The following is a 25,200-nucleotide window of genomic DNA, read 5'->3' as shown; positions in this document are numbered from 1 at the left end:
TAGCGCAACCGGTCATCTAGTTACTCCTATAAATGTTACAACACTACCCGGCCAGCCAGGGGGTCTGAGAGGGGCAAAACGATCTGATCCGTCCGTTTCTACTGCGACAGTAAAATTCTTCCCCCACTTTCACCCACCACCGTCCGATGCAGTGAATTTTCTTTCACAGTCACTCAGCGCTGAGAAGTCCATGACAGTTGGGCCCTTCCGTGAGTGGGGTCGTGTGGCTGAGACTAGAGGGCTGCTCTCTGCGTCTGTGGTTTCTGCCCACCACGGTGAAAACCTAAACGTCGCGAGCTGCTCCCGTCCCCCAATCGACTGCGTCCTTCCTCCTCATCCAATCCCCGCGCCGCCTCCTTCCTCATCTTCCTCCTCATCCAATCCCCGCGCCCCCGCTGCCTCCTCTCGTCCCCAATCCTCACCTCCTCTTCTTCTCTCCAATCGGAGCGGCGCCCCGAGCAACGGAGGCGCTGGACGTGGGAGCTGGCGACAACAGGGAGCTCTCCCGTGGCGCGGCGGCTGTACGCGGCGGCGGCTTGAAGCGGCGGTGGTGGAGGCTCGCCAGACGCGGCAGCTGGACGCGCGGTGGTGGCGGAGGCTCGTCGGACGGCCGGACACGGTGAGCTTTCTCCCAAATCCCAATTCCAACTCGCTATTAGCTACCAGAAATTTTGATACTCGTTGATTGTAGTGCCCTTTCTTCTTTTCTGATGAAATCAGCTGAGGAAAAGTGAGGTTTCTTGGTTTGTGGCCCTAAACCAGCCTTTCTCTGCCTATGCACAGCACCATCCGTTCAGTCCCCGCTCGAGCCCCTCAATCTGATTCTCTCCTCTTCAAATTTATTTTTCTTTTGTAGCTAGGGTTTGGGTGTACTGTAAATTCTTACATCAATGGTAATAGCAGCTCTACCTCTGTTGTGACATTGGATGTGCAGTCTGCCCTTGCTCCATTTGAGGTAAGAATATTTCCATACAAATGCACACTACATTTCAAAACGGCTGGACTAATAATCAGACTATCTCTGTTGTATACTGAGAGTTGAGTGCATTGTATAGCAGCGTGGTTGTGAACTTGTGATAACAATCAAATTTACAAGATGCGCGAGCCGCCGTCGTGCAGCCACCGGTGGCCGCTGGTTTCGGCGTCATTTGGGAGGCCCATGGGTGGCATTGATGAGGGCGTGGTTGGAGGGGATGCCCCTCGCCGGCTCCAGGAGTAGTCCTCCGCCGTGGAGCCGCTCGCCGCTGGGCCTTCGCCACCGCCGGGTGCACAACCTAATTTGAAGAACTTTGTCGAGAAAATAGTTTTTGTGCTTTGACTTTCCACTTTATTGATATAATGTTAATGCTTTCTTATCTAGGACTTGCTAATGACCGAGCTTTGGGACATGGGACATACACTGCAATGGGATAGTTTTGTATATGGCTTAATATGTGGGAACTCTCTCCTCATGTGCTTTTTATTCTTGGTATGCTCTGTTTGAACGATAGCCAGCGTGCCATATGAGTGCAGGTACGATTTGTGTGTACATAATCCATGGATACTTATGCGTCATGGAATATTTCTTTTTCTTTTTGAAAGCAATGAGCATACTGATACTGATATATTCCATTTCATTAGCTGTCTTTGGAAGAGCTTGTGAAGATATGTGGCCCTCGGAGCGCGGCTTACAAGAGCCGGGTGGGGCGGCTGTGCAGTTGTGTTGGTCAAGGAGGGCATTGTCCCTCAGTTCATTCTTTAATTTGAAGGTACATAGAATTCATTAGCTCTAGAACTGCTACCATTATCTAAACTGGCGGCAAATGACACTAATCATCTTTACTCTTGCAGGAGAAATACTCAAATCAAGGATTGACTGGCGAGTGATCAAGCAGAGCGATCTCGGGCCGTACGTGTTCGCGTCGAAGCTGTTGAGTGGTGTAGCCATATTGAAGTTGTAGACAGAGGGAGGTTGTTGTTCGAGACAACAGGGAAAGGTGGATGACAGTAGCAAATCAGAGCATGTGTTGTTGTTGCGGGACGGTGAACGCCTGTGAGGTAGGTGGCTTGACATCCCATGGCAGTTGCAAATCAGAGCATGTGTTGTCACTGCGTGCCAAACTATCGCCTGCCTCCTCCATGGATAGGATTTGGGTGGCCGGATGAGAGCACACAGCAGCTGCAACTCTGCTACCTTGCCGACGAGTCCCAGTTATATCTTCTTAACAATATCGATCTCTTACCTAAATTATTTGACTTATTTGATCCAGTTTCCTCTTTTGCAAATTTTACCAAGTATTGAGGAAGACGTGTTGCTCGAGCTCTACAAGAGGATTGGCCACTCCATCACCAATGACATGAAGATTCGTAAGGTACCTAAGAATTCTCATAGAAAGATCTGCCTTCACATTGTAATGGGTTTTTTTGTACGGATCGTCGTTTCATGTATTATTTGGTAATCAGCGGATGGAGAGAATACTTCTGATATAAATTGTACTTGCAGTGTATTTGAGTGTGCTTCGGTAATATAGCATCTGAGTAATAAGTGCTACAATTTTAAAATTCCACAGCAAAGAACTAAAATGTGTGTAGGCTGATCATTTTAAGATAATCAGAACTGAGTGTATTTTTAGTTTGCTTCAGGAATATAGCATCTGGAATTAAGTGCTACAATATGAACATCCCACATTAGAGAACTACAATGTGTGTATACAGATCATTTTGTCTAGAAGGTTCACAGTATACCGTTAAACTAAATTTGTGTTGTTCCGTCCTCATTTACAAGGACCATCCTGATGAACATGCTGAAGGAACACACATGCTCTCCACCAGCAGAACACTTCTCGGTATGTATTTTTTAAAGAAGTGATATATCGTGCTGGTCAGATGGTTGTTACTTGATTCAGGCATACTTTCTGTGGGGATATTAGCTGGGTAATCATCTAGCTGGGACATGGCAATGGCATTGGAAGGCGAAAGATTTATGTTACTTGATTTCTAATTGAATTCTTTTCGCTCCGTAAAGTCTTAGCAATGTGCTCGAGTGTTTCTATGGGTGTCTTGTGTTTCTCTTTTTCACACTGTGGATCAGCAGGTCGCTGGATCATATGCCATGTTTACTATTTCAGGTACTTTACTGCTTTGTATGCTCATCTAATGCTTGTATGTAGAGGTCATGAGTATAGTGTAGTTTAGGTGATGGTGACAAGCTCATCCTATCCTCGCCACCCTGTTCCATTGTACTTGTTTTTGATGTTTAGGTCTCTCAACTCCAACTCCATATGCATGGTTATGCTTGCTGTCCATTAGTACTACAATGTCATTTCTGAACTTTATCTTGTTTTGCAGCTTGGATTCCCCCCTCCAGAGTTCAGCTATGAAAGGATTATTTTATTCCATGACCATCAACCCTGGGTTGGGAAGCGGCTCTCGTCGAGCAACGGCGAGCAGGGCTGATTTTAAGATGCCAAGGTGAGCTTCTCAAAAATCCCAAACCCAATACATTGTCTGCTTAAAAAAGTTTTGGTGCTCATAGAACATTTAATTAGTGCAGACATTCATGGATAAATTTGGGCTCAAAATGACTGAATTATCTCTCCGTTTGTTGGTTTAGTTCTTGAATTCATTGGAAAGTCAGAACTAAGTACATGGGACACGTCCATTTAGGTGTAGTGCAGTGGCAGTGTCATTTAGATGTGTTTGGATTTTGTGGCAGGATCATAGAAGGGAGACAAGTTCACGTCACGACCCCCTTGTAGGCCATCAAGATCATTTTCATGCCGATATCCTTCAGTTCCTTTGCATTCATCACTTGGTTCTATCTCTGTTGTTCTTACTGATCTGGATGGTTTTCTAGGATTTCCGATGGAGGGGTATGTTAGTTGAGGATCCTCTCTTTTGCTTTTCCCGTGTGCCTTCGAGTCCATCAGTCAGTGCTTTATAGTTATCAGTGATGTACAGTTGATGTACAACTCAATTACAGGTAATTTACTTGCGCAAAGGATATATAATCTTAAGCAGCTGGACGCGGGAGCCGGCAGGGCTGGACGGCGCGGTGGAAGGTGGCGGCTGGACGGCGCTGTGGAAAGTGATGGTTGGACAGGGCAGTGGAAGGCGGCGAGGGAGGAGCAGCCTCACCGACTCGGTCTGTGGATTCGGCGCCGGCAGATTGCTCCACGAGTAAGGCCCTCCTCTTCCTCTAGATGCATCTTCCTTCTCTCAAGTTCCTCTCTCACTTCCTCTCTCTGTCTATGTGCGGATCTGGTGGTTGAGTTACAGCGAGAAGGCGCATAGATGCTTGGGGATCTGGTGGTTGAATTTGGTCATGTGAATGTCCTGGTCTTATTTTTTAGATTTATTCGTTTCTAGGTCGGTAATCATCTCCCCTTGTTCATGATTTTCATTTCCTACCTACAACACATGAATTGAGTTTATGGTTCCCCTTGAATCTGACCAGAAGTGTTAGCCTGCTGCAGAGCTGGAAATGTATGGCTTAGAGGAAGGAGGCCGGGTGTCCCCACCTCAACGGGAGGAGGAGGAGGCCGTGCGGCGGGATTGAGGCCATGGGAAGCAAACAAAGCAGAAAAACGCCACAAAACTATTGGTGAGTACCTACTTCCCCTTCGATTTCTTGATCCCGAGTTTCATCTGCTTTAATTTGTGTCTTGTTTGTGGGTCTGGCTGTTGCTGTTGTATTCATATCAATATTCAGAAATATAAGTTCATATTATCTTGCAATGCACCTGATTCATTTGTGGTTGCAGCAAGTAAGGCTTCCAAAGTCCTACCCATTTTAACTTGCAAGTTGCTAGAGAAGTGGCAGTCAACTATGAACTTGCAGGTGTGTCTATGGGTAGCTGCTGATGAGAGTATATGCATATATTTATTTTTGTGTGCAACTAATGCAGAATTTCGTTTTTATATTTTGGACTTGGGATCAGTGAGTTGTGCAGCGATGCATAACAACTTTGTCAACCATGGGTTCTTCTGAAAGCTCTTTTCAAAATCAGAGAGAGTTAAACTACACTGAGGCCTAAGAAATCTTAGCAATAACTGCTTTTTCAATGTTATCAATCGTGTGGCATATGCTTTTCCAATGAATCTGTATTACAATGTGCTTCATGTGTGAGTATCATTATCATCGGGAACAAATCCAGACTAAATCAGAAGATGTTTCCTTGACATGCACCTGCTAGCTTCAACCATTTGTAGGTGATTCCATGTATAGAGCGGGGTACTCACTACCTTCTGTGATTAAATTTGTAGGTGTCCATGTATAGAGCGAGTTTCAACTAACAGGTTTAATATTGAACTATTTTCATGCTACTGCAGTTTTTTCAGATAGCTTCAGTCATTGTGTTTCTTCCCCAGGATTGAGCTATATGCCGATGAGGTCCGACCAGGGGATTGAGATATTTGAAGTGTGCACTGGAGTTATTGGAAGATAATTCCATCAATGAATTCATAACTTTTGGGACATAATAAGTTTAGGTAATAGCTCTTTATTTTCTCAGTAATGTCTCTTCCAATATTTAAAAACAAAAAACAGTACATGGTGGTCAACTGTTAATTAGGCTAGAATAGCTTGTGTGATGGTGGATCTGTTTTGGTGTGATCTTTCTAAGCATGCATTGTTAGTAGTGTTCTCATGCATTTGTAATAAAATTGATCAACGGTTAATGGGAGCACCATAGGCTAATTTAACTCTCTTCTTAATCTATAAGTTATTTACCATATTTTTCGAGACCTTTACTGTTAACTGTTATATCATACTCTACATTCTTCCCTGGTTTGCATCGATTGGTGCAATTGATATTAGCCCACAGTGATGAGAAGAATGTTGGGTCCAGGCTACTGTACTTCACCGCTAAAGAGCTGAAGAGAATCTGGCAGTAATAATTCTAATAACCTCAAATTATGTTATAGTATATGTTATGTCCCACAATGCAACCAGAGAGATGGATTAACCTGCTGACCATGACAATTTATTTTCCTTTTGGATGTTTTGCTTGCTTTGTAATGCTTTCTTTTTTTTTAGCAGTAGCTACACCGAGATATAGAGTTTCTGCGGGAGCGTGAAGCTCGATCTAATTCCGCACCACGACTATGGTTGCGTATTTGTTGTTCCGTTGATCTTTATGTTGACTAGGGTTGTCCAAAAGCTTAATTTGTCCATTGATTGGAAGGTATAATTTTTTTCGCTTCCCTCTATCCTTTTTCTTCCCATTCTCATGTGATTGGAGCTTTTTATCGATCTGTTTTTCTCGGTAATGATGTGTATGCTCTCCGTTCCTTAGCCCTTCATGGCTATTTCATTAGTTGGGTAGAATATCATGTCATTTTCGAATCCTTTTGGTTAATTAAAGTCATATGAGATAAAATAAATATCAGGGATTGTAGTGCTTTAGATAAGGTGGGGATTGTAGTGTTTTAGATAAGCTGTGAATGCAATGAAAATATGAATACATGACTGTATGGCTGCTATGAAAAGTGGGAGACGGGGGTTACTGTGCAGGGTGAAAGTCCTCGAATATATATCAATGTGTGAGTAAATATTTGGATGTATTTGCAACAAGTATGTTATGTGTAGTGTGACCATGCCTAGGGTTTATTTCACACTATGATCATTTGACGTACAATACTATTTGTTTGACCGATGAGACCTTGATTTGTATTGCCATCAAATGCCCATGGAAGCTCCTTTCACTATGAAACACCATTATTTCATTTTCTATGGGACAAAAAAATTCTCTGTGTATTTTTCATTTAGTTGTAGCTCAATACTGAAAAATGATATCTCATCTTTTGTCATTCACGGATTAAATTCCCAATGCACATATTTCCTTTTGAGCTCTCATACATTGTCTTATATAAGAAGCAGAGAATACTATGGTCGCTCTTTGTCTTTTTGAGCTCACATTCATTGTCTTGTTCAGGAAACAGACACTGTTAATTGTCATGCTAAATGTACACTAGCTTGGACCTTGTACAACGCCTTCTTGAGTTGTGAAGCATTTTTTGCTCTGACCTATAACAGTGCTTTGTAGGTTATCCATGCTAAATTGCCAGTGCTTAGACTTTACTTAAAATATGTTTGTTGTGTTATCTCCCAAGAGTATTATATCGAGGAACATGTAGCATATCGAGCGGCATTCTGGATAAGCAACTAAAACAGAAAAACCAATTGAGGAACATGTAGCATGTGGGATATTCCTCTTTAGTTCTTCCCAGTTAGGAATTTCTATGCTTTCCTCTCCCGCTGCTTTATATGGCATGATTCAACAGGGGAAAATTGCCTCTACATTCCCATCATATTTGCTATTTATCGCTTTAATTTCAGCAAAGTTTGTAAATTGTTCTCCCCAAGTCTTTTATTAGGATATTGCATTTATATATTCATTCAACTTGATATCAATTTGTTCAAGTGTATCTTTCCCTGTTGCATTTTTAGGATTTAGCTATTGGAGAGGAGGGCGGCAGGATATTATGGTTGGCGTGGACGAGCAGGGGAGGCAGACCGCGGGAGGAAGCAGCGGTGAGGCTAGAGTTGCCGAGATGCTGGCGGCGTGGACAAGAAGGAGCGGAGCTGGCTCTATTCTTTATCTTTCCCTGTGATGGCCTTAATCCGGAGGTGTGTTCATGCCATATACTGGCTGTGTGTTCATGTCTTTTATACAGTGCTAACTATCAATCTTGGTTGTGTGTTCTTTCCTTGAGAACAGAGCCTCCTCTGCTCCCTGCATTTATCTCATATGGATAATTGGATAATTGTAGGATTCAATATTATGGTGTTAGATGAGAGTATTACAGAGCCCCCTCTCTATTCACATGTTGACTCCTCTTTCTCTCTGATTTTGATTTCATAGCATATCTTTTATTTAGGCGCCATGGCACGATGCCATTTTTTTACTCAAACATTTCTTTATCTTCCCTGCAAAGATCCAAATGAGGCTTGCAAACAAATTTAACTTTCGCAATAATAATAATAACTTACCTGCACCTTTTGATTCCGGCTTGCAAAAAATTTAACTTTCGCAATAAATACTTACCTGCACCTTTTGATTTTATTCCTTGCATCATTTGAACATTGTAGTGGGGAGAACGCTTTACATTGCTTTCCTTACGTACTACACAACAGCTTCATTATTCATTTGAATCGACTCTTCGTGGCTAGGTTTGGTATGATTTGACTGTGGGATATTATGGATATAACAGATTATCCTTACCTTCACTATGACCCTATATTGGCCATTCGACACCTCACTCCAAAGGCACCACAATCCCCAGGTAAATGCCCTTCGTATTTTCCAATTAATATTCTTACACTGACTTCCCTTCGTTTACATGATTACCTATGACCCTTAGATCTAAGGGTTAAGCATTCTCTGATATATGTGGACTGTACATGTATTGTTTTTTACTGAATGGGGTTTTTATTCCATGTTAAATACATTTTGATTGTCATTTACTGTCACCTCAAGAATAGCTTCAAGGACATGCCCAACCTAGGTTACAGGGATTGCATATCATTAGCGTTTTTACCATGTATTTTTTATTATGGTCTTCCTCGTATTGTCCACGTATTTTTGTTTGCTTGTTCATACACTTTTAGCATATTTTATTCTATCTTTAATTTATGAACTTACTCAAGGAGGTCAATGCATTTAAGGGTTTGTTTGGACAAGGCGCCTTGAGGGGATATTGAATTAGCAGTAGAATGTTTTTTCGACACATGTCAGATTTTGAATTACCGGTGTTCGCTTAGAGCATGTAATAGAAATATTAGATTGTTCATTGGCTATGAAACTGTTGGCATAGAGAGCCAATTTAGCATATGTTTATAACGAAACGAAACACTACTACTTTTTTTTATTGTTGAAAGCATCAGACCTTTTCTCTTGGTTATAATACTCAGTTTCGCTTTGTTGGTTCCCTACGTGATTATAAAAGTAATCACTACATGGTCACTACATCGTCCCTTATTGGTAGAATGATTACTGCTAAATCTATTATTTCAAGGGTTTTAAGTAACGCTGATTTTTTACGGTACTCTGTGTTTGTGGGCATGCAACCTTCCATGAAACTAGAGTGCATATTTGAAGGCCCTTAGTATACATTAGTGTTATGTTAACATGTGGTTACCTTCAGTCTCTAAATCAGATCTTAAATTTAACCACTACACATCTACATGTATAATATGTGGGGTTCTGCAAATATATTTATTGGCTATGTTGACAGGGCAGCTTCTGCTCATCTGGTGTCATCATAGCACTGCCTTGAATTGGGTTTATTTCATAGTCCCTGGCTGGTGCATTGTACGTGTTTTTTTTTTCATTTGTGCAGCAATTGAGCTGTTCCTTTCAAATTGCTTGAGATTCTTTGTTCCAAAAGAGGGCCCTTATGTTAAGGCCAGTTTGTGTATGTAGGTGGAGTACATTTCAACACTATGTGGTACTACATAACACATTGAAATAGCTTATGGACAGTAATCTGACGTAAAATTGCAACCGCCTTAACATAACATAATTCTTTTGAGAGAAACTAATTACAACTAACCAGTGAAAATTGTTTCTGTTTGCACTTCTCATCCACTATATGAAGGAAAATTTTGCTGAAGAAATGCATTACTGTACAATATTTTGTATACTGAGATTTTACTTTTTCAGAAGCACGACTACTTGGTCTAGCAACATCATACATCTTGTCTGTTTTCTCCCGGCATTTATTGATGTGTTGGGCATTAAATAACGCATGTTCTAAACTAGCTCTAGGTTTTCTAAAAATTCATTATTGTATAGTTGTTTTGGTGATGTTATATGCTACACACCTTCCTATGACAGCTTACGACAAAGCTTAACTTGCGATAGTAAAAATTACATTTGTCATGCTATTTTCATTTTTTTGCTTCAAATTTATCACCCTGCCAGGCAAATCAGCATGGCCAGAAAAACTAAAATGATTCAGTAGGGACTTGGCTGCCAAAGCTACCGACCTCTGTTTCCTCTCAGTTTCCTTGTTAAACTTGGCCTCTGAATTGGAGCCTATATAATGCTGATGAGGTTGATTGGTATATCCTTCCACAAATTTGAATAATATACTCTCACTTCGCGTGTAAGCATCTACCTTTTGCAGAAGCGGAAGTGTGAGGTTTCAAGCATGGTGTCAAACATGGAGGAGCCCCTTGTTGAGGGCAACGTTGATAAGATAGGAGGGGCAGAAGATAGGATGGTAGTGATTGAGGTCAAGAAGCAGCTGTACCGTGTTGGGCATCTCGCCGTTGGATTTCATGAATTATTATAGATGTGTGAGTAGAAGAAATTTAAAAGGGAAGCATAGTTGAAGAATGCTGATGACAATGAGCACTCATCGTGGTTGATGTGAACGCTGAAGAGGTGTTTCATATGTACTAATTTGTATATAGCTAGAGTGATTTTGAGCTTCTGATGAGGTCCTTATATATTATATTAAAAGGGAACACCAATACAATTTTGAACTTGCTGTTATTTTTTCGACTATTAAACCAAATCTATTTTTTTTACTGGAAAGGTACTTGTGATGGAGAACAAATATATTTGATATAAGTGCTCGCTTTCTTGTGAATCACATGCTCAGTGTGTATATTTGGAGATCATATAGTTACATTTACTTTAGAATACATGGATGCTTATTTAGCGTAAAGACTGATGCATGGTTGTGCTGAGATTTAATGATTGCAGTACCATCTCAAACGAAAGAGATTAGCCGGCGGAAAGTGTTATAATTCATTCATCCATTTCAACAAGAAGGAAGGATCTCCCCTGACTTGCAAACAAAGATTGACTGACTTTACTGGCATAAACGTCACATGACTTCAAGTCGATGTCATGTCAACATGTCAAAGTCACTTGCACTTAGCAGCCTTGCGAATATTAATCGGGCAAGATAAAATTATGGCGGGTTAGCTATGTCCTGACTTCTGTCATGGGTAGCAAATGGGGACCTATCATGAGCCTCAAGATTTAAGGCCAAAAAAATCTCAATCATATATAATACCATAGATAGAACTTATGGTTATAGTACTGTCTCATTTTTGTCTTTGCGTCGGGGTGCAGCGGGTCATGTACCTATGCTATAACTGGTCTACATTATTTATGTTTAAATTATAATACCTCTGCTGCCACTACTTTGAGTAAGAGAAATGGTTGAATGTATATGTATAAAATTGACATCTATTATGTTACTTTGTTGTTTTATTTAATATTTGTTTCGCCTGTATCAAATAAATGTTCTTTAGTTTGCTTAATATATGTTCAATCTAGAACCCGAATGGCAAGGATGTTGGGTGGGTCTAAGGGATCGGAAGAGGAAGAGGAAGACATTAGGAGAGGCGGAAGGAACCATCGAATGGGGGCAGAGGAAGTAGCCAAAGGAAGGCCAAGGGCCCGCCGAGGACATTTTCTCCAATGCACGCCGTCAGATGCTGATGGAGCTCAGCCTGGATGGTCAGCCAACCAACTGCCCTCCCTTTACCACAGTGGTGGCGGCGGGAGCGGTAGCAGGAGGGGCAGAACTCCGCTCCGAGCCTATAATTAGCTAAATCTTATGGTTTCAATTCTAACTTGATTCTGCTTTTGCGCGATAGCGCAACAGGTCATCTAGTGTAAATAGAAGGGAAAAGAAGGGGCTAGTCAACATACCGATTCGGTGTTCCAACGCAGAAGCTCGGGAAACTGCCTCCGAGTAGTTTCTGGAATTGCACGCGAGGGTAGCTTCTCGGTCAAAATAAGCGACGAAGGAGCCGGAGACTTCTTTTCGGCTTCAGCTGCCCACCACCCTGAAGCCCCCAGGGGCTAGTCAACATACCGATTCGGTGTTCCAACGCAGAAGCTCGGGAAACTGCCTCCGAGCAGTTTCTGGAATTGCACGCGAGGGTAGCTTCTCGGTCAAAATAAGCGACGAAGGAGCCGGAGACTTCTTTTGGGCTTCAGCTGCCCACCCCCCTGAACCCCCCCCCCCCCCCCCCCCCCCACAAGCCCAAAAGAAGTCACCCTTAGAGTGTTTCAATGGCAGCATACGTGGGCCGCTTCTCCTTGTTCCCCATTCAGTACCTCCTCTGACTCCACGGATGCCTCGCCGGTTGCAGCCTCGGAGCGGCAAAAACGAGGAGATGCCTCACCACCGGAATCAAATGGCCTACGGAGGCGGAGTAGTCAACTCTCAACTGAGCCTAAAAAGTTGTGGCCACGTCAGCAGTGTCCCGCCGATGCCGGAGTCAAAGTAGCCGCCATTGAGCAGGTTGGATCGAGCCAGCAGCCACGCGAAAGGTGAGCCAAGATAGGGGCACCGAGATGAAGCGGGTGTTCATGGGGCTGAGGTCGCCAGCGCATGTGGCAAGCCACCGCTGCTGAGGGCAATCCCAAACCGCATCCCCGATGCGTGCGGGTAGGGTTTACTGCATGGTATGTGCGATGACACAATCCAGACATCATGGAATCAACGGAGGAGGCCCAGACGAAGTTGGGCCGTTGAGAATCAACGCAGGAGGTGGCAGAAGTGGGCTGAATCGGCGGAGTCATTTTGGCTATAGAATAGTAGGGAGAGAAAGATTGAAAAGAAGAGATAGCAGAAAGGGGAGGAGTTGAGAGAAGAGCAGCCGGGCAGGCCATGCCACGCGCAATCTGTAAGAGTCCCGCAAGTCGGTTCGCCTACAATCGATATCCAAGCTTGTACGAGCAGGTGGTCAGATGACCAAAGCAAACTTCCTAGCATGTAGGACCCGTGACAGCAACCTCTAAAACGTCCACACACTAGCAGATGCTGGGAGCTTAGAGCTCTTAGGGATTGTAGTCAATTGAGTTAATTAGGAATCGATCTCTTTACCATGGCCGGCATTTGGAACGAGACGGTGCGAATCTTTTCCTTTGACATAAGCGGAATCTCAGCTGAAATATAAGGGTAGAAAAAACGGAACAACAAGTAGCTCTTTTACTTTTATTATTAATTATTAAGTATAAAAGAACACAAGTTTACCTTCGCGAGTTCGCGGTAGATTTTACACAACACGGGTTCATTGTCAACATAATTTACATAAATAATTAATGTCATCATCAACACATACAAAGTACCATATAGACATAGATTAGTACTCCCCTAGATCTTACCCTAAGGTGGATGCAGAAGTAAGACGTAGTGGTAGCAGTTCACCCGTGATGAAAAGGCGGCAGCGCTAAACTAAAGACGGTGTGCATGCGGTGCTATGCCAGGACGCGGACTTCACTATGCGCACGAGCTCTCTGATCCGAACCGAGCAAATACATGGATCTGCTCGGGACGCAATTTGAGCAAAAATCCGAAAAATGACAGAAGTTTGCTGGTTTTAGGCACTTATCCGGAATCGATCGGTGCAAAAAAAAAAAAAACTCTTGATAGTCAATGAAATGCATGCCAACTAGTTTGAGCGTTGCCCTTTAACACCAATCGAATTATTAATACATTTTCTAAGGGTGAAATTATGAAATTAATTATGGCCAATATTAAATCATCGAAAAAATTGTAATGCAAGAAATAACACTTTACGTATCTTTTCAAATGAGTTGTTTTGTGGTACCCCTAGATAAATAACAACCATCCATTCTCGTCCATCCAAAAGTTCACAACAATTCATACCTGGGCAAAAAAGATGAGAAGTATGATTCATACTACTCGTTCGGTGAAGTCAAAATCGGCGCCGCGACAGGCCCGGCCCAAGACAGCCCAACTCGTCCTGTGTCCATTGAAAAAGAAAAACAGTCCTAACTCCTAATCCTTCCTCTCTTCTTCCGCGACTCGACCTCGCTGTGTCGATGCCGCCGAGCCGATCTCCTTATGCGCCACCGCCGCCTCGGCCCGATGGCCCCTCCCGCCGACAAGTAAGGATCCTACCCTTCCTCTGTTCTCCTGGCCATGTCCCGCCCGCCCGTGGCCTCGACCCCGGTCCAAGATCCCACGGCCCCGCCCTCCATGCTCGTCAAGGCCGCCGATCTCATCACGCTGTTCCTGAAGCAAGGACATGCGCTCATCACGGCGCGCTCCTTTCTCTCCGGGCCATCATGCCGCCAAGCTAGTATCCAGCACCCACGCCCAACGCCCTGCAACCAAGGAGCTCAAGGGCCTCGCCGGCGCCGGCGCCTTGTGCGCACGCCTACGCATGTCCTGTACGTGCGGCAACGATGCCCCAAGTCTCATGTGGCATGCTTCCAGAAATACGCGCCTGGGAGGCGTTCATTTTGTACCAGACCACCACCACCTACCCCAGGCAACTTCCTTGGAGTCGCTGCAGCGTTCCGGTGGCCATAGTCGACGAGGGCGCCTCCCCATGTCGATATTTTTCCGCGAGTGTTGCCCCTGCGATTACATCCACTCGCAGGTGGAGATCAACTCCAAGATGTGGGGCATCCTCGTAGACTGGATCGAAGTGCATGAAAAATTTGATCTGACGCCGGAGTCCATGTACCTTACGGGCTACATCATCGACCGACTTCTCGATGCACCCCGTGTTTCGGACGGAGCTACAACTAGTAGACACCTCGGCCCTGCTGATGGGGATATGCCCATAGGGGGTGGGTCGCCAGTCCCAGTCGCCATGAAGATAGAGGCTTGGGTGGATCGCCAGTCGCCTAAGCGACTGGGCCCTAAGGCGACTGGGCCGTGATCCCAAGGAGGAGGTCCACACGGCTGGACAAGAAGATTACTTGCGAGAGGGATAGCGGATCCCGGATTAGTAGCAACTGATATGATTCGGAGTTATCTCCATGTAACCCTAGGCCGGGGGTGCTTATATAAACCCCCGAGCTTAAACCCTAGAGGACACCTTACTCGAGATCCAATCTCCCCCTGTAAGCTCTCGGCGTAGCCGCCGATCGAGCCCCCATTGTAATTCTCCACTGAGCAATAAAGATCTAGCAGGACGTAGGCCTTTTACTCTCCGGAGGGGCTGAACCTGGGTAAAACCCTTGCGTCTCTTGCACCTCGACCCGTAGATGGCAATGTTCCCTTCCCCTCGCATCAATGAAGTGCTACCCCCTGTAGCATCTGCCGTGGTTACATCCACGACAGTGGCGCCCACCGTGGGGCATGGGACATCAAGCCTTCGAGCTACGGCGAGGCCCTACTCGCCAGTTCGGCGGCCGGTTGCTTCCGGCAGGATGATCGCCACCGGCAATTTCTTCCACATCCAGCCAAGCACCTACCGGCCCGCCTCGTCACCTCTCACACACGCCTGGATGGTGCCGATCGGCTCCATCAACCTCTTCGTTGGGCTCGCCGGCGTCAGCGATCCCTCTGAGCCTCGCCCCAGTCGCTCACACGACCCCTTCGCGCCCGGGCAGCTCCTCACCGCTACTCGCCCGGTCACCGGCGAGGTATACGCGGAGGCTGAGGCGGCCCTGGGAGACGATGCCGAGTCGGCGGTCGTGGCACCGACCGCTAACTCCACCGTTGCCTCGGCAGCCACCGACTCCGCCGACACCGCTCCGGGCCGCCGATTCCGCCGACACCATCCCGGCCATCAACTCCATCATCGCTGCGATCGACGCCGACTTCACCGACATCATCGCTACAACGTCGGTTGCGGGATCCACCGCTGCGTCCCCGACTGCCCGCTCCATCGCCACAGCATCGACCAAGGACTCTATCTCCCTGGTCTCCCACCCGAGCGACTTCGAAGGTGGCTTCGAGGACGACTCCATCCTCTCCCTCTTCGGCAGCGATTACGACTCGGACTCTGTCGAGGCCCCGCGTTACCGCTACCCGACCGCAGTCTTCATGGCAGGGGGTGAAGAAGAGATCCCAGTCGACGCCTTCACCACTCCCCTCCCCGCAACCGCCACCGCGACCGAGATCGAGGCGCACCGGGCGGCCCTCGAGGAGCAGAGGAAAAAGGAGCTCGCCGAAAGGCAGAAATTCCGCCTCGAGCAAGATGAAGTAAGGGCCGTGTCCCACTATCGTCAGCAGCGAAACCGCCGGCGCATGGAGCGCGCCCGCGCGAGCGACTTTCCCAGCGCACGCCTTAACTTCGACGACCCAGACGGAGAAATCCGGGTCGCCCGAGTCCAAAACCCTGACATCCCGGAAGGAAGTCGGGCTGCTGCAGATAGAGCAGCGCGCGGAGCACCACCGCCACCCCCACCACCACCACCCGAAGTTCCTCGGGCAGAGGTCGACGCCAACGGCCTACCACTGCACTCGTCTCCAGCCGACAACGTGGCAGCTGCGCAGGCCGTCCTCGCAAGAATCCCCGAAACGGGAGACGGCGCGATCCTCGTCCAGCACGCCAAGGCTTTGGTAGCCAAGGCATTGGAGCAGCAGCACGCCGCAGCCGACTCGCAGGGCGACTCTATTCGCGCACATCCGCCAGTCGCGCGGCGTCGTCAGACGCGGCAAACCGCGCAATCGTCAACGCCAACAACGGCCCGCCGCCAGCACCGCGCGCGGCCCACTCGTCTAACAACCGAGTCGAGCCGCGCCCCGCGCGGGTGATGGTCGCCGCTAACGGGCAGCCAGTCGACGCCCGAACCCACATCGTCAACGACCAAGAATGGCGGGCGCGCAATCGATTGAACGACCGCCACGCCGATGAAGCCCCGCGCCAGAGCGCGTTCACCCGAATCGGCCCCGCTTGCTTCGGGCCGATGATTAGAGGCGAGCCGTACTCGTGGGGTTCAAAGGACCCCGCGACATCGAGAAGTACGATACAAGCATTGACCCCACTGTCTGGATCGACTCGTACGCCATGGCAATGGGGATCCAGGGCCACTCCGAGTTACTCGCAGCGCGATACCTGCCCCTCATGATGGACGGCGTCAATCGCCATTGGTTCAACACCCTCACCGTCAACAGCATCGACTCCTGGGAAGAAGCCCGCGCCGCGTTCATCCAGCACTTCGCCAGCGCATACACCCGTGCCACAACCATAGAAGACCTAGATCGCTGCGTCCAAGGCCCGCGCGAGTCGACCCGCCGGTGGGTGCAGCGCTGGCAGGACATGTGGACGACCTCCAGCGGCATCAGCACGGACACGGCAATCGACTGCTTCCGACGCTGCTGCCGGTACGAACCACTAAGCGCCAAGCTCCGTCGCGTCAGCAGGGACAATATCTCAATCTCCGAGCTCTTCGACATCGCCACCCGCTACGCCGATGAAGACCCTACAGTCGACTCGGACGACGAGTACGGTCAACGACGCAATCGCCGCCCTGCGCACACGGAGCCTCGGCGTGGCGACTACCGTTTCGCCGGCCGGTCCAACAACGGCAAGCGCCGCGGAGAGGGAGGACACAACGAGCTAGTTGCTACCACCGATTACGAGCAGCGCGAGCCAAAATCGTTTCGGCGCGACACTCGTCCACCTCGGGAGGATCGGCCTCAGCCCAAGCGCTTCGACGCCCGTAGCCTCCTAGACGCACCATGCATCTATCACAGCAAGGAGGGCAAGCCCGCCAACCACACGACGGGAAATTGCTACTCCCTGAAGCAGATAGAAAGAGCTCGCCGCGCCAAGGAAAACGACGGCGGCAACCAGCACAAGGAGCGCGCCAAGGACCAAGACCAGCACAAGGGAGAGGGCTTCGGTCGCAGCGCCGGCTCGCTCCACACCTTCACCGGGGTCGGCGACAGGCGGGACAGGAAGGTCCTCGCAAGGGCAGTGGCGGTACACGCAGTCATACTTTCCGACGCACCCCGGTGGCTCAACCGGGTCCGAGCAAAGCATCACCTGGAGCCGCGAAGATCACGCCCCCGCATCGAGTACCCCGGGCGAGTGGCGCTAGTCGTCGAGCCCAAGGTCGCCGACTACTGGCTGCAAAAACCCCGATGGACGGGGAAGCTCCATCAACATCATGTACTACGACACCTTCCAGCGGCTTGGCCTGCCGGACTCACGCCTTGAGAACACCAAGGTCACGTTCCACGGCATCGTCCCCGGGCGGAAGGCCTTCCCGATCGGCAAGGTGACGTTGCCAGTCACCTTCGGCACGCCCGTGAACTACCGTACCGAGCGGATAACGTTCGAGGTGGTGAACTTCAAAAGCTCTTACCATTGCGTACTCGGCCGACAAGCGTTCGCCCGCTTCATGGCGACCCCACACTACGCGTACAACATGATGAAGATGCCAGGGCCTCGAGGCGTCATCACCGTCCATGGCGACCCGGAGATGGCATTGGAATGTGAGGACGACAGCGCCAAGCTCGCCGACGCCGTCATCGCCGACGAACAAGACAACTCCGCCGAGCTCGCCAAGTACCCAGTCGACCGCAACGACCCCGCCATCCTGGAGAAGCCAACCGAGCTCGACTCGTCCGCAGCAACCTTCAAGGCCGCAGCAGGCACCCGCCAAGTAGATCTTGTAGAAAACGATCCAAGTAGGCAAGTTACCATTGGGACGGGCCTGTCCGCCCAATAGGAAAGCGCGCTCATCAAGTTCCTCCGTGAGAATCGAGATATCTTTGCATGGAAACCATCCGACATGCCAGGTGTCCCGAGAGAACTTGCTGAGCACAAATTACATGTCGATCCCACCGCGCGACCCGTTAGGCAGGCAATGCGCCCTGTGGGAGAAGAACGGCGACGCGCAATCGCCGAAGAAGTAAACCGGCTGCTCGCTGCCGGCTTCATCATAGAAATCAAGCACCCGAAATGGCTGGCAAACCCAGTCCTAGTGCTAAAGAAGAACAAGACGTGGCGAATGTGTATCGATTACACAAGCCTCAACAGCGCGTGCCCCAAGGACCCATTCGTCCTACCGCGAATCGACCAGATTATCGACGCGGTCGCCGGGTCCGAGTCGCTATGCTTCCTTGATGCATACTCCGGGTACAATCAAATAAAGTTGGCCAAGGAAGACCAAGAGAAGACTGCATTCATCACACCCCTAGGCGCCTACTGCTACACGTCCATGACCTTCGGCCTCAAGAACGCCGGAGCAACGTACCAGGCGGTGCATGAACAGCTGCTTAGAAAGCCGGATCGGCCGCAACGTGCATGTCTACATCGACGATGTGGTGGTCAAATCGACTCGACAGACCGACCTCGTCGGCGACCTCACCGAAACATTCGCCAACTTACGGCGGTACAAGATCAAGCTCAACCCTTTGAAGTGCACCTTCGGGGTTCCATCGGGACAGCTGCTAGGCTACGTCGTCTCCAAGCGAGGCATCGAACCTAACCCGGAGAAGACACTCGGCGGTCATGCGCACCAAGCAGCCAGCATGCCTAGTCGACGCGCAAAAACTCGCCGGTCGAGTCGCCGCCCTCGATCGCTTCATACCCCGGCTCGGAGACAAGGCCATGCCACTATACCGCTTGCTCAAGAAGTCGGAATCATTCCGGTGGACAGACGAGGCGCAGCGGGCCCTAGAGGAACTCCAGCACGCCCTCTCGAATGCCCCTATCCTCGCGGCCCCGCTGCCAAAGAAACCATGCTCCTATACGTCGCCGCGTCGAACCGCGCTATAAGTGCAGTCATGGTCGTCGAACGGAAGGAGGAAGGAAGGGAGCAATCGGTACAACGCCCGGTCTACTACATCAGCGAAGCCTTAATCGAATCCAAGCAACGGTATCCACACTACCGAAGCTGGTGTACGCCGTCCTCGGGGCCCAGCGGCGGCGGCCCCTTACTTCCACGAGCACCCCATCAAGGTAGTCGCCTCAACACCACTCGCCGACATCATCCGCAACCGCGACGCAACTGGCCGGATCGCCAAGTGGGCAGTCGAGCTCGGCGTCCACAACATCACCTACGAGTCACGCCACGCCATCAAATCTCAAGCACTCGCCGAGCTTCCTCGCCAGGCGGGAAGAGGCCCAGCAGCCAAGCTCCCCCGCGGACCTCAAACATTGGACGTCGCACTTCGACGGTTCTAAAAACCTCGAAGGAGCAGGCGCGGAGTCGTCCTCACATCACCAAAGGGCGACACGGTGAAGTACGTCCTGCAACTCAGATTCGAGCCATGCACCAACAACATGGCCGAGTACGAGGCGCTCTGCACGGCATGCGAGTCGCAAAAGAGATGGGCGCAACACGGCTGCGCTGCCTCGGCGATTCCGACCTAGTCGCCAACCAAACTTCCGGCACTGCGACGCCACGAGACGCCAACATGATCGCATACAAACGCGCCGTCGACCAAGCCGGCGCTAGCTTCGCCGGTCACGTCGTCGAGTGGGTTGACGGGCGCAAGAACGAAGAAGCCGACGCGCTAGCCGAATCGGGTCCAAGCGACTTCAACCTCCTCCGGGCGTCGTCCTGGACATCCTCAGCCACCCTCGGTGCGCGCACCGCGCGAGCTGGACATTGCCGAGCCACCTGCTCCCGACTCCGCCTTAGTCGCACTCGCCGTCGACAGCACCGATTGGACCGAGCCATACATAAGCTACCTCGAGAGCCAGGCACTGCCGATGGATGAAACCAAAGCACGCGCCATCGTGCGCAGATGCAAGTCCTTCACCATCATCAACAATGAGCTATACAAGCGCAGTGTCTCGGGAGTGTTCCAACGATGCGTCACCACGGCGGAAGGGCGCAACATTCTCGCGCGCGACATCCACGCGCAGGGGATGCGCGGCCACCACGCAGGCGCGCGGTCAATCGTCGCCAAGGCCTTTCGTCACGGCTTCTGCGGCCAACAGCCCACGAAGACGCAATCGCCCTTGTCCGTTCATGCGCCGGGTGCCAAAAGCATGCAAGCGATCGCACATGCCAGGATCGGCATTGACGACCATCCCCCTCACGTGGCCCTTCGCCGTATGGGGCATGGACATGGTGGGAAAATTCAACACGGCCCCCGGCGGATATACTCACCTCCGGGTAGCGGTGGACAAGTTCACCAAATGGGTAGAAGCAAAGCCCATAAAGAAGTGCGACGGGAAGACGGCCACAAAGTTCCTACGCGAGCTCATCTATCGGTACGGCTACCCTCACAGTATCATAACCGACAACGGCACCAACTTCGCCAAAGGGGAGATGGCTGACTTTTGCGAAGAAAAGGGCATCCGACTCGATCTCGCCTCAGTCGCCCACCCCGAGTCGAACGGCCAAGCAGAAAGGGCAAACCGAGCATCTGCACGGACTCAAACCACGCCTGGTCGTGCCCCTAGAGCGCGCAGCCGGCTGCTGGGCGAGAGGAGCTCTCTTCGGTACTATGGGGCATCCGCACAACGCCTAACAGGTCAACCGGCTTCACGCCTTTCTTCCTGGTATATGGCGCCGAAGCCGTCATGCCCACGGACATCGCCTACGACTCACCTCGGGTCGCCAATTACGCCGAAGAAGACAACGGCGAGCTCGCCAAGATGACATCGATCTCCTCGACGAGGCCGGAGACCTCGCACTCTCCCGGAACCGCCATTTACCAGCGGGACCTCCGTCGCTACCACGATCGCCGCGTTCGGAGTCGCTCCTTCCAAGTCGGCGATCTGGTACTCCGGCTAATCCAGGACAAGAAAGGGATGCACAAGCTGTCCCCGCCCTGGGAAGGACCATTCGCCGTCAGCCGCGTACTCGGCAACGACTCCTACTACCTCATCGACGTCCGCAAGGACGACAAAGGCGAGCCGCTCACTAAAGAGGTGGAGCGCCCCTGGAACATCAACCTCCTCCGGCGGTTCTATACCTAAGGGAAAAATGTAATCCGAAAATTCAGAGGGTAATAAAAATCGCCGACCATTTTTTGATCTCAAGCTCCGACTACCTCTCCTTCACCCGCCAAACACCGTCATCTCTCATCCCGGGACATACCGGCTTAGTCGCCGCGACAAGCGACTAGGAACTGAGAGACCTCCGGTCGCCGCTGCTGGAAGAGAGAAGTCCACGATCGGCCAAGTAGCCGGGCTAACACGGGATGGCGGCGTGACCGAGGCGCAACACCAGGCCCGGTCACCCACCATCTCTCACGCCATCGGGTGAAAACGGCGACTGGAACCCACAGCAGGGCCGCACGCTCGGCCAGCCCCACGGGCCTCGGCGACCGCCTTGTGCTACGCTATAAAGCACACCAATGCCCTCCTCTACCTTAGGTTGGCGGGTGCGTGGCTAAGTACTTCGACTAGGGACCCCGCAAAACGGACCCGCGGCACGCCAAGGAACAGACGCCCGCAATGATCCCCTTTGGAGTCGCCTAGCGGCGGCTCACCGAGCCACGACGAGTGGCGCGCTACATCCGAACAGCGCAAACTACACCACACCACTACTCCACCCATGAGGCTGCTATTCGTACTATAATGACTACGTCTGCGGACCGGGACGCCCAGCTCGAAAAGGAAAACAGTCAAGTCGATAGCCTTCATTGGGGTCGCAAGGCGACACGAAGGCCATGGATAGTCGGAACCAACTCCAATGCATCGCCGTCTCAAATAATGCAAAAGCAACCACCGAATCACATTTAAGCAAAAGTCATCATTCTATTTACAACTAACACCCGCTCGCGAAATCTAACTACTTCTTACACGGGTACTCAGGAAACTACGAGGACGACCCGGAGCCCCCTCTACGACAGGCTCGACGCCGTCATCGCCGTGACGGACCCCCGGCGTGTACACCACGACCGGATATGTAGACAGCGAGCCGGCGGCAGCAGCATGGAAGAGGCGCTCCGCGGGGTAGTCCACCGGGCCCGGCTCCTTCTCCGCGTCACCAGGAGCCGCTTGGCTGGGGATATGAGTCTCCAAGTCCGCGGTCGCCAGTACTCGGTCGGCGAAGGGGCGCACCGCATCCATCAGCCGCAGCACTTCGGCAACATCGAACTCCCCAGTCTCCGAGGGGAAGCCAGCGGTGACCTCCTCCACGTCGAACCCTTCAGAGTAATGCGCCAGCACCATGCTCAGAGCCATGGTAATGCCAACGCGCGGGAAGAGCGACGAAGCCAGTCAACAACAGCCGGAATGTTGGACACGGCCTTGAAGACGGATGGCGTGTCCCGCGGAATCACCTCCCGCGGGCTCAGGTACTGGAGCGCGGCACGTATATCCCCCGCGCAGGCGATTTTACGCGCGGGCGCGGTCGACAGGCATTCCCGTGGAGTCGCCGTCTCCACGAAGTCGCACGTACCTGCAGTTAACAACACAAGGAAAAGGGAAAAATGAGAACTTCCCCTTCAACGCCGACTCGCCACGCTCGGGGACTGGCCCCCGAGGCCGACTCGCCACGCTCGGGGACTGGCCCCCGAGGCCGACTCGCCACGCTCGGGGACTGACCCTCGAGGCCGACTCGCCACGCTCGGGGACTGACCCCCGAGGCCGACTCGCCGTGTTCAGATGCTCAAACCCCCGGCAAATAAAACAAGAAGTGCGACAACAAGAACTTACCAAGAATCTGCCGCGACATCTCCCTGACGAAAGCCTCGAAGTTGGTCTTCTCGGCCTGCACCGCCAGGACGATGCCCTCGGACGCCTCCTTCTCCGCAGCAAGTTCTTTGGCGTGCTGCTGCTTCAAGGCCGCCACCTCCTCCCGCAGAGACGCGGCAGCCCCACGTGCAGAGTCCCGCGCATCAGTCGCGGCCTCCAGCTTCACCTTGTATTCGGTGATGACGTCCTCCAGCTCCCGGCCCTTACGCTCCAGGGACCTTCGTCAATTCCGCCACCTCCGCTTTCGCCCTTTTCCGGGCCTCTTCGGCCTGCTGCGCCCGGAACTCGGCTTCACGGTAGAAGGACTCCTTGACGAACCCTTCCCGAGCCTCGGCAAGAGCCTTTGCCTGCGCCTCTGCTACAAGAAAAGGAAACGGTGAGAACGAACGCCCGGGCCAGTGACACTGAATGAGGACGGCGAGCGGGCATGACTTACTGCCCAGGGCAATCAGCTTCCGGTTCTTCTGCGCCGCCTCCTCCACAAGCGCGGTCAGCCGCTTAATCTCCGCCTACGGAAACCAAACAAAAATGCCAAGGTCAACAAACAAAAAGCAATAGAGACTCGACTCGCCCTTTCAGACCAAGTCGACCCTCGGGGACTGGGGGTGACTAGGCCACGTGTCCAGCAACACTTACCACATGCGCCTCGCCAAGCGCCGTGTGGAGTTCAGTGAAGGTCAATGAAGACGGCGGCGGATGACGCGACTCGGTCGCCCCGTCCGCTCGCATCACCGCCTCAGTCGACGGAACCTCGCCCGTCCGCGTGTCGGTGTCACTTTGGGCGGGCGCGGTCCACTGGCGGCCTTGGACCGGCGCTCTTTCAGTGGCTCCGACAGGCCGCCCTCCTCGACGATGTCCTCTTCAACTTCGGGTGCCTTCTGCCCCTCGGTCGATCCAATGTCAGTCGACTCCTCCTCCACCACAGGCGGAGCAACGTCCGGACCCGTCGCCGCACTCGCCATGCCCCCGCGAGCCATGCTGGGTAGAGGAAAAACGCTGGCTGTGGGCTCGACGTGGCTAGTGCTCTCCTTCTCCGCTTGACTCCCGGCGGCGGGCTCTTCTGGAGCCGACCCCGCACCCCCAAGGTCGGACGGCGCCGCCTTCCTCTCCGCGGCTTTCTTCTTTGCCTCGGCCGCCCTCGTGGCCGCCACCCCGGCCGCGGGCGGCTTCGCCAAGGTCTTCTTCTTGGACCTACAGAGAGGCGAGGTGAGTCGACACTCGGTCCGATCGCAGGAAGGATAAATTCGACAAGAAATACTTACTTCACCGTGGGAATCGCTTTTACGCCCGGACCGGCCCGAGCTCCCGCATCGATCGCGTCCTTCAAGGGACGCTGAAGCCTCATGGACCCTTCCAGGAGAGTGGGGCGCAGTCGCTTCGATAGCGGCTCGGCCCCTTCCTTGGAGGGCTCCGCCTTGTCCTCCGGACGGGAGGTCGCCTCCTCTTCAGCCGCGCCCTGGGACGAGGACTCGGCACCCCTCTTCGACCCGCGCGGGAGTCTGATGAAGTCCCGCGCCTCCGAGTCCGACTCGGTGCGCTCCTCCTCCTCGTCGACCTCTTCCTCCTCGCCTTCGGTCATCTCCGGTGGTTCCTTTCCGGCGAGAGGAGGGAGGTGGTCCGCGATCTTCTGCCAACGCTGCAATCGAATCAAAGGAACAAGTCAGAAAGGAAGAAGCGCGGCTAAGCCGTGCGAAGTCGCCATGCGAAGCATTACCTGAGGCGCTGGGGTGTCTTCGGTGTAGGGCTGCAAGCCGCCCTCGAAGGAGGTAAAGGTGGCAGTGGTGATCTTAGCGAGCGCCTTCCGGTACTCGCCCTCGTCCCACTCGGTCGCCGTCGACCGGGTGCGGTCGTTCTGTCCCCGGTACTCCCAC

At 51.3% G+C, this 25,200-nt stretch overlaps 1 protein-coding gene across 1 annotated transcript; it reads right to left on the bottom strand.

Annotated features, from left to right (window-relative positions):
• Positions 1-24,057: 24,057 nt before the first annotated feature.
• Positions 24,058-24,992, bottom strand: LOC139833823 (uncharacterized). The gene is made up of 2 exons (XM_071824174.1): positions 24,592-24,992; positions 24,058-24,520 (listed from the first exon to the last, which is right to left on the bottom strand). Exons 1-2 carry the CDS (start codon positions 24,906-24,908, stop codon positions 24,058-24,060), a joined length of 780 nt encoding a protein of 259 aa, XP_071680275.1. The 5' UTR covers positions 24,909-24,992.
• Positions 24,993-25,200: the final 208 nt, after the last annotated feature.

Source organism: Lolium perenne, chromosome 7, assembly GCF_019359855.2.
Source record: "Lolium perenne isolate Kyuss_39 chromosome 7, Kyuss_2.0, whole genome shotgun sequence".
Taxonomy (NCBI): domain Eukaryota; kingdom Viridiplantae; phylum Streptophyta; class Magnoliopsida; order Poales; family Poaceae; genus Lolium; species Lolium perenne.
This window is presented reverse-complemented; position numbering and strand designations above follow the sequence as displayed.